Genomic DNA, 9,788 nt, shown 5'->3' with positions numbered 1-9,788 from the left:
GGTTACTGAAGCTTGTGCATTTGTCACGTATTTCTCGTGTCATGGTTTTTATCTCTGTCAGTTCGTTTATGGCCTTCTCTGCATTGATTATTCTAGTTATCCACTCTTCCATTCTTTTTTTAAGATTTTTAATTTCTTTGCACTGGGTATGTAATTCCTCCTTTAGCTCTGAGAAGTTTGATGGACTGAAGCCTTCTTAACTCGTCAAAGTCATTCTCCGTCCAGCTTTGATCTGTTGCTGGCGATGAGCTGTGTTCCTTTGGAGGGGGAGATGCACTCTTATTTTTTGAATTTCCAGCTTTTCTGCCCTGCTTTTCCCCCATCTTTGTGGTTTTATCTGCTGTTGGTCTTTGATGATAGTGAGGTACTGATGGGGTTTTGGTGTGGGTGTCCTTCCTGTTTGTTAGTTTTCCTTCTAACAGTCAGGACCCTCAGCTGTATATCTGTTGGAGATTGCTTGAGGTCCACTCCAGACGCTGTTTGCCTGGGTATCAGCAGCAGAGGCTGCAGAATATAGAATATTGCTGAACAGCGAGTGTACCTGTCTGATTCTTGCTTTGGAAGCTTCGTCTCGGGTGTACCCCGCTGTGTGAGGTGTGGGGTGTCGGTCTGCCCCTAGTAGGGGATGTATCCCAGTTAGGCTACTCAGGGATCAGGCACCCACTTCAGCAGGCAGTCTGTCTGTTCTCAGATCTCAAACTCCGTGTTGGGAGATCCACTGCTCTCTTCAAAGCTGTCAGACAGGGTCGTTTGTGTCTGCAGAGGTTTCTGCTGCTTTTTTTGTTTTGTTTTGTTTAGCTGTGCCCTGTCCCCAGAGGTGGAGTCTACAGAGACAGGCAGGCCTCCTTGAGCTGCTGTGGGCTCCACCCAGCTTGAGCTTCCATGAGGCTTTGTTTACCTACTTAAGCCTCAGCAATGGCGGGTGCCCCTCCCCCAGCCTTGCTGCTGCCTTGCCCTTAGATCGCAGACTGCTGTGCTAGCAACGAGGGAGGCTCCGTGCGTGTGGGACCCTCCTGGCCAGGTGTGGGATATAATCTCCTGGTGTGCCATTTGCTAAGACCCTTGGTAAAGCGCAGTATTGGGGTGGGAGTTACCCGATTTTCCAGGTGTTGTGTGTCTCAGTTTCCCTGGCTAGGAAAAGGAATCCCCTTCGCCCTTGTGCTTCCCAGGTCAGGCGATGCGTCGCCCTGTTTCAGCTCTCCCTGGTCGGGCTGCAGCAGCTGACCAGCACCGATTGTCCGGCACTCCTTAGTGAGATGAACCCAGTCCCTGAGTTGAAAATGCAGAAATCATCCGTCTTCTCTGTCACTCGCATTGGGAGCTGGAGACTGGAGCTATTCCTATTCGGCCATCTTGCTCCACCCCCAGTTGTAACTAATCTTTTGTAAACATTTTCCTGTAAAAAGTATGTGTAAATTTATCCTACACTGTGGTACTTTTTCATCTTTCCTTAAACTTACTAGCAGCTTGATTAGGTCTCTTGTAGAAATCTTCCCTTTCTTTCCTTATTTCCTTCCTTCCTCCCTCTCTCTCCTTCCTAATAACTTTCCTTCCTTTGAAAATCATGCATGTAATTCCTACAGGCACTTAGCATTGCTAACATTTCAGAGTCTACCCTCAAGTTTGACATATCAGGATTTTAAACCCGATGTACTTTGTTTCTTCTTCAGAGATACAAGAAACTAGAAGAACTTGTCCAGTTTGATTACTCTGGGGAGGAATATATGTGTATATGGGAGGAAGATGAATAAAGTATGAAGAGAGGGAGAGTAAGGGGGTATAGTCTGGGCTAACCAGAAAGCAAGGGAATTAACCAAATTTAAAAAGAATTTTCAATGTGCAAAAATAATATGTTACTATAATTTATTAAGGTACCAATATGTTGACTTACATCAGAAAAATCAAATTTTATTTTACAAACTGTGATTAAAACTGTGTTTAACTCATCAAGAACCTGGTAAGTGAAGTTATGACTCATAAAATTGAGAACCTGGTAAGTAAAGTAAAGATGATTAATATATCTCAGAAGGAAATAACACTTTAAGGGGTAAGAAAGATGCACACGTAGAAAAGCATAGTTTTAAAGGACCTTTTGAATCAGATGCAAGAAGTTATGATTTAATATTCATCTACCTTGGTTCTTTGAAAATAATGACTTCCATAGCAGATAAGAAGAATCTGATGGGTCACATAGCAGTGCCTAGATGTTTAGGAAGCATTTGACAAGATTCTATGAATGAGATCAATGGCTAAAAGTCACAGAATAAAAAGTACAGTAAAAGATTCAGTAGAGAAAAATGAGAATTTGATTGAAGATGTATGCACACGTTTTGTTCCCTCCCCAAATCCTACTAACACAAAGTAAAGGGATATTTTTAACCTAGAAGGTCAAACCTACAAGGATAAAAATAACAGGAACTAGCAGCAGACAAAGCCAAGCAGCAAACCAACTAGATGCATCTGGAAGTAGCAAGTGAGTGTCAGCCTGAAAACAGGAGGAATAGCTAAGAAGGGGTTGACTCCTAGATCTCCTCACTGGCATTAGAATCCAGGCATATTCTCTGGAGAAGCTAAAACAGACAGGCTTTGGACTGGGGTTGGGAAACACCAGGTACAGTAGATGCCAGGACCACCGTACTAGAAACTGGGGGGTTAAGGTCAACAACGTAAGTCTGAATTCAGCCCCCTCCTCCTTTTCAGCTCCCAGAATGCTGGTATACTCTCCAGGTAAGAAATTAGAATTCTCTGGAATCTGATTAGCCTGAGACAAAGGACTGAAAGAGAGTGACCTGGAGTCCTGCAAGGAAACTGCCTAGCCTGATGACTGTGGAGTAAAGACCACTGTCAATAAGCCCGCTGACATGGTTTGGCTCTGTGTCCCTAACCAAATCTCTTATCAACTTGTAATCCCCATTGTTGGAGGAGGGACCTGGTGAGAGGTGACTGAATCATGAGAGCAAACTTCCCCCTTGTTGTTCTTGTGATAGTGAGTTCTCAGGAGATGCAACTCCCCCTCTCTCCCTCCTGCTCTGGCCACACAAAATGTGCCTCCTTCCTCTTTGCCTTCTGCCATGATTGTAAGTTTCCTGAGGTCTCCCCAGCCATGCTTCCTGTCTATTTGTTTTTTGGGTTTTGTTTTTGTTTTTGTTTTGAGATGGAGTTTTGCTCTCGCTGCCCAGGCTGGAGTGTAATGGCACAATCTCGGCTCCCCGCAACTTCTGCCTCCCGGGTTCAAATGATTCTCCTGCCTCAGCCTCCTCAGTAGCTGGTATTACAGGCATGCACCACCACACCAGGCTAATTTTGTATTTTTAGTAGAGATGGGGTTTCTCCATGTTCGTCAGGCTGGTCTTGAGCTCCCAACCTCAGGTGATCTGCCTGCCTTGGCTTCCCAAAGTGCTGGGATTATAGGCGTGAGCCACTGCGCCTGGCATCTATTTGTTAATCTAACCATATTGTATTTATATATGGAGATAAACTTGATACGACATAAAAAAGGTTGAAAACAAGGTGATGAACAAAGATATTATTGATTAAAGTATATTAAAAAGCAAGCAGGGATGGTAATATTAATATCAGGCAAAGTAGGATTAAAATAGAAAACATCAGTTTATACTTGTGCTATATTTTATGATGTTAATCACATAATATGCTGAGAAGATATACCCATAAATCTTGACACATCGAGCAACAGAACACTGAAGTATGTACACCAAAAATTGTTAGTAATACAAGAAGGATTAGACAAACTACAATTATAATGAAGATCTTCCTTAGAATTTGACAGATCAAATAACCAAAAATTAATGTAACTGTACTTGAAAAGCACAAGTTAAACATAACAACAATTAAAATGTTTGATTATATAACCTTTTTAGCCTTTTTACTCAACCAAAAGAGAATGTACATGTGTTTTCAAATACCCAAAGGACATTAATAAAAGTTGATCCTGCAACAGACTACAAGAATAATCTTAGTGAAACTGACAGAGCCAAAATCATATAGTCCATATCCTATGACTATAGTAGTAGAAAGATTAAAAAGTAGTAATAAAAAGATAACTAAATGCCCCTTGAAATTACATTTTCTAAATATCTCTTGAGTCAAAGAAGATATCAAATTTGAAATGACAGATTATTTAGAAAATGATGGTGAGAACACTAATCCTATGGCAGGCAGCAAAGTTGTGCTCAGGAGGAAAGTGACATGCTTTTTATTATTTAAAGAAATAATGAAATCCAGAAATCATGAAAATAACTGAAGCAAATTTTTCAACCCATGGGAACAAAATAAAATAAACCATAAAAGGGCAAACTGGTAAGTAGAAATTCATGAATAACAAAACAAAAACAAAGCAAAATCTAGAGAAGATTTTCTTAAAAAGGCCAATAAAAGGGATCACTTATTCATTCCATAATTATGTTCTGGGAACGCACTTTAAAAACAAAAAGAACAAACATAAAATTGAGTTTCAATTACAAGCAGTTTAGATTATTATGGCACAAATACAAACACCTATAATTGGGAGAAATCATGGATAAATTAACATCAAACCGGGTTATAACCATGATATCCGAGAATATTGATTCACTCACACTGAAAATGTTCTGTGGGAAAGCTCCCACTGTAGGCCTTGCCACTTTCTGCTCCTGCTCTGTGTAATCTTTTCCCCCAGATATATTCTCTGCCCGAATGCTGCCTTACCAAAGCATCTTTGTTTGACCACTCCATTCATACTCTCTACTTTTCCCACCCTTAGACTGCTTTATTTTTCTTCATATCACCATATGATACAAATTTTATGTTTATTATCTGTCTCTTCCACTATGGTATAAGCCCCTTGAGAAACAGTTGTCTATTTTGTTCACTGCTACCTTCCTGGTGCCTAGACCAGTAAGTAGCTCACAGTAGACTCTAAATAAGTATCTGTTAAATGTAGGCTGTTCCACAAAACATTAGTGTATAGGTAGGTGACATGGTTTAATAAGCTACATAACAAGCCCCTGATGATGAAGTTTTATTGTATTCATGATCTGGATTCATACTTACTTCTCAATAGCATGTGGGACTGAGGCAGTGCCAACCCGGGGTCTCCATGCTTTGGAGACCATGGTAGGCAGTGTCTGGCCCCATGTCTACTGTGATCAGTGGAACAATACCTCAGGAAAACCTCTAATAACTCTCATTAACTTGGGGGGTTGTAATTACACCATACCCAAACAAGTTCTACTGTTCCTTACTAAATTCTAAGTTCTTTAAGGACAAGGTCTGTTTCTTAAATGACTCCATAGCCTTGGATTTGCAGGAGTGAAGTGATAGCTGGTACCCAACCTTAGGTTCAACATCTTCAATCTGCATCTTAACTCTTAGTGCTGTCATCACACCACGGACCCAACACATACTTAACCCAGAATCCTAACTTGGCTCTACTATGGATACCAGGCAGGCTGCTCCCTGCATCTCATTGCCACCCATTTCCAACGCAGAAAGGAACACAGGGATTGGAGCCAGGCATACCTGAATTCAAATGCTACTTTCTTTACTAACCTGGTGTATATTCTAGGATGAGCTCCTGCTTTTTTTGGTCTTTCTACCTTTCTGAGGCTGAATGTGGTAGAGGATGCTAGTTTTTCACCAATATCCATTCTTCCTCCTTTGTTCTAGAACTTCTAAGCTTCATCTGATCATATGGTTGCCTAGTTACAGACCATATTTCCCAGCCTTTCTTGCTGTTAGTTGTAACTCTGGGATTAAGTTCTGGCCAATGGAAAATGAACAGAAGTGACACCTGCCATTTCCATGTTATACTCGTAAAAGAAAATGTCTTACTCTCTCCTCTTGCCCTTCTCCTTCCCTATGGAAGGAGCACAGTCATGATGACAGAGCACACTTATGATGGTAGGAGCTGAAACAACCACTTTGGTCCTAGAGATAGAAATCGTTAGTGAAGATGGCAGAGTTGCCAAACCAATCCTGGTCTGCGCATCTTGGGCGAGCATAGCACCTGTGACAAGTATATGAAACAGAAATAATCTTCAATCTTACTTAAGCTGCTGTTTTTGGAGTCTCTTTGTTATAAGAGCTTAGACTGTACTGTAATATATTTACTTTTCTTAGTTGTAAAACGAGAATAATACCTAGCAGGGCTGTTGTAAGAAGGAGTATGCAGTAGCAGCTAAAAAGTGATAGCTATGATTATTATTCAAACTTGTGCAGCTTTCTTTCAGCCTGACATTAAAGTTATGGTCTGGGCAGAATTTCTGAAAGTGAGACAACTGAAGTGGTGTGACTAGTGCCAAAGTCAGCTGCAATCAAGATTAGGCACTATACAACCACCCCTTCACCCCCTCATTCCCCAAACGCTGTGTTCAGCCAGTGGTCAGTTGGCTAGTGATTGGAAGACAAAACTCTGTGATGCTGGTAGCAGGTAAAGAGTTAGGACAGATATTTGTAAACAGGAATTTGATTTCTACAATGACAAATGCTATACAAATTTTATTTTTATCTCTTCGTGAAACTTTTGGTAAAATATCTAGTTCTTGATGATGTTTTTACAGAGTTGGATCTATTCTCAGCCTATGTTTAAGTGTTGAGTTCAGCCTTAAGGGGCAAGAGTAGAGGGAAACTTGGGATAATGCAGCAAAAAAGGAGCAAGCTGTCGAAGAGAGGTTGCATTGTGGTAATAGAAGAGCACATGAGGCCTGCCTCAGCATCCATCACCCTTAGATATTGGACAGTCACTAAGAGTTGGAAAACAGTGATTTTTTGAGTGCAGATCTGTAGTGTCAAAATCAGAAACTCTCGCATTATAATTCTTAATTACAGTCACTTGATATTTCCTCTCATCTGCCTCACCAAAAATAATTGGCATATCCTTCTCTTAATAGTAAATTTCAAAATTCATGCGTTCTCAGGAAGTTTTTGGCATAGTTAAGTACATACTTATAAAACAGAAATTTCTCAGCACTTACCCCATTGTATTATGGGCTTGGTTCTCCATGTCAAGAAACTGCTACATCTGGTTTATATTTCTTGATTTTTAATCTGTTAGGGGGAAAATGATCCAAATTCCTAAAATGTTTACATTCATTAACCTATAAAACAGGAAAATTTAGCTACTGGCAAAACCCACTTAGTATGAGTTTTTCTGTGTAGTAGCTCTTGATCCTACAAAATATAGAAACTTGAGTTTTCTGTTTTGGTTTTTTGTTTGTTTTTTGAGACGGAGTCTCCCTCTGTCGCCCAGGCTGGAGTGCAGTGGCACGCTCTCAGCTCACTGCAACCTCTGCCTCCCGGGTTCTAGCAATTCTCCTGCCTCAGCCTCCTGAGTAGCTGGGACAGGCAATTGCCACCACGCCCAGCTAAGTTTTGTATTTTTAGTAGGGACGGGGTTTCAGCATATTGATCAGGCTGGTCTCAGACTCCTGACCTCGTGATCTGCCCACCTTGGCCTCCCAAACTTGAGTTTTTTTGTTTAGCGACCCCTATGCATTTATGATATTGACTTAGTGATGAATTGAAATATGTGGTACTGACTAAAATGAGCATCCATTTACTACTTATTGAATAATAGCTTGGTACTATATTGTCTGCAAAGGACTCAGTACATGAGAATGAGTAAAACAGAATTCCCATTAAAAGAGAAATTCTAGCCAGGTGTTCTCAAACTTTCTATTCTTGTGGATCCAATAAAGGTGTGCCTTTATTTGAGTACATTCTTTCTTTGGCCCTCTCTGGGTTTTGTTAGGATGAATATAACTATGAGATTTAAGACAAAAAGGCTACGAATGCCTTTAAAAAGAAATCTTGAAATTCTTCAATGGCTCTATGGGCACTGGCTCACCTCTTGACAAAATAGGGACGTTAGTATTTGCCTAAAGTAAAAAAAAAAAAATGTTTTTCTCAGTAACAAAATTATAGTTAAAAAATAATCTATGACGATAACTGGAGAAAGTATTGAGAAGGACTTCAACTCCTCCGAATCACTGAATAAAAGTCAATTAAAGAGCATTCAAGGAGGTAGAAAGAGGAGGAAGATTCGAGCTCACATCACTTCCAAACCGAAGAGTTTAGGAGAGACCCTGGAACTGTGTGTGGGACAGAGCAGAGAGGAGCAAGGGATGGTGAAGGAAAACGTGACCAGAACGCGCAGACCTATAAATGGTTTTGTAGATTCTCAAATCTCTCACTTAAACGTCAGGGAAACTGAGGCACAGACAAGCTAAGTGGCTTGCCCAAGGCCACACGACTAAAGACCAGGCCTTCTAACTTAGGGCGCAGCTCTGCTCTGGATATGCATGGGTGGGCCTCCCCTCCCAGCCTCTGTCCCCGCGCCACGCGCCCCTCCAGGAGCCGCGCTCGGTTCAAGCCCAGCTTCCCGCAGAGCAGCCGCCCTTTTGGGGTCCCCCTGTCCCGCTCAAGGACCCGCGCCAGCCCGGGGGACAGCCTGGCCTTTGGGTGAGAGTCAGGGGCCAGGCGGGGCCGGGAAGGCCAAGAGCCATTACCTGCGCTGCGCGGCGCTCGCCCGAGAGGTCTGAGGCCGGGGGCGCAGGACCGCGTAGGTCACCTCCCACCTGGCCAGGCCCGCCCCAAGGGGCCTCGCCACCCGCCTCTGCGCTCCCGCCGCCTGGGCCCTCCTGCCGCGCGACCAACCAGGCAGTTGGGCCTCTCCCTCCCAGCGCTCAACGCCGCCGCTTGTTGCCATGGGGACGTCGCGGCCCGAGCTCATAGCCGTCGGAGTGGGGGATGGGCGCGGCGGCGGTAGGCGCTGCCCTGTGGGGGTTCCTCGGCTGCCTTCAACCTCGCCCCGCGCGAGCGCGACCTCGCTATCCCGCAGTTATGCGTCCAGTGCCCCCTCTATTCTGGGTCCTTTCCTCTTTGTAGTCCCACTGCCCTACCCCAGGGCCCGGCACCCAAGCTGCAGCCCGGAAATACTGGTTGAATGAATGAACCAAAGAGATCACGAAGGAACTGTAAACAGCTGGGAGTTCATCATCCAGGTTCTTTAAATCCCCTTGGCCTTCTTTCCTCTTACTCAAATTTGAAGTGGTATGAGAAAGAAATAAACTTGGGGTAAAGAGAACTGCTTTTCTCTCTGTGCATCCTAGTGGCTTCCAGCTGGGAGGAGCTGGATTTCATGCTCTAACAGCATCTGCTTGTACCTGGCTTTCCAAGCGCGATGGGTCCTTAAAAAACTGCTAGTCAAGCGAGCGTACAGTGTTGCCTCCCTTCAGGTAGAAGGGAAGAGCTTCTAAAAGAAGCTGGAACGAAACTCAATGGGACTGACTCCGGATTCTTTCCTTTTTCCACCAAATTCCAAGAGTCATTGATGACAGAATTTCTGTCTCTCTTCATTTCATAGAGGAAATAATAGGAAAGAATATATATCTTCCAACTGACATCTCGAGTGATTTGTTTTAAGCACTTGAATTTTGTGTTTGATTTATTTTAACCAAAGAATTCCTTCCTAATACATGGAGGCGACTACTTAATTCTTAAAGTCTTTTATTTGCACTTTACTTTCATCACTTTAACGCTAATTTGCTACTTTAATATTCCATGAATTTAATGCGCATCTACATCCCTCCGTCCAGGTTCCAACTGAATTTTATAAAACCATTATGCTGTTTCTTGACAAATTGAGCTTCATAGATGAATTGTATATAGTCACCTGGGATATTAGTTCTAATAAGTGTTTCATAGCTCTCATGTTTGCATGAAGAGGGTGACTGTGTTATCTTAACTTGAAACTTTTCATTATTCTGAAAACTCTTAGTTATTCTTGTCTG

At 42.6% G+C, this 9,788-nt stretch overlaps 1 protein-coding gene across 2 annotated transcripts in view; it reads right to left on the bottom strand.

Annotated features, from left to right (window-relative positions):
- The window catches only part of CCDC67 (coiled-coil domain containing 67), a 101,110-nt gene extending 91,858 nt beyond the window's left edge, over positions 1–9,252 (bottom strand). The window contains exons 1-2 of one of the 2 annotated variants that reach the window (XM_011995009.1): positions 9,035–9,252; positions 6,972–7,044 (exon numbers count right to left, since the gene is read on the bottom strand). In XM_011995009.1, the coding sequence (XP_011850399.1) occupies positions 6,972–7,000 (29 nt within the window). In that variant the 5' untranslated portion in view covers positions 7,001–7,044; positions 9,035–9,252. Of the gene's footprint in view, positions 1–6,971; positions 7,045–8,504; positions 8,594–9,034 lie in introns of those variants that run through there. The other variant, XM_011995008.1, reaches the window with a different exon arrangement.
- Positions 9,253–9,788: the final 536 nt, after the last annotated feature.

Source organism: Mandrillus leucophaeus, unplaced genomic scaffold, assembly GCF_000951045.1.
Source record: "Mandrillus leucophaeus isolate KB7577 unplaced genomic scaffold, Mleu.le_1.0 Scaffold465, whole genome shotgun sequence".
In the NCBI taxonomy this organism is placed as follows: domain Eukaryota; kingdom Metazoa; phylum Chordata; class Mammalia; order Primates; family Cercopithecidae; genus Mandrillus; species Mandrillus leucophaeus.
The sequence above is the reverse complement of the archived record's forward strand: the minus strand, read 5'-3'. Positions and strand labels throughout refer to the sequence as shown.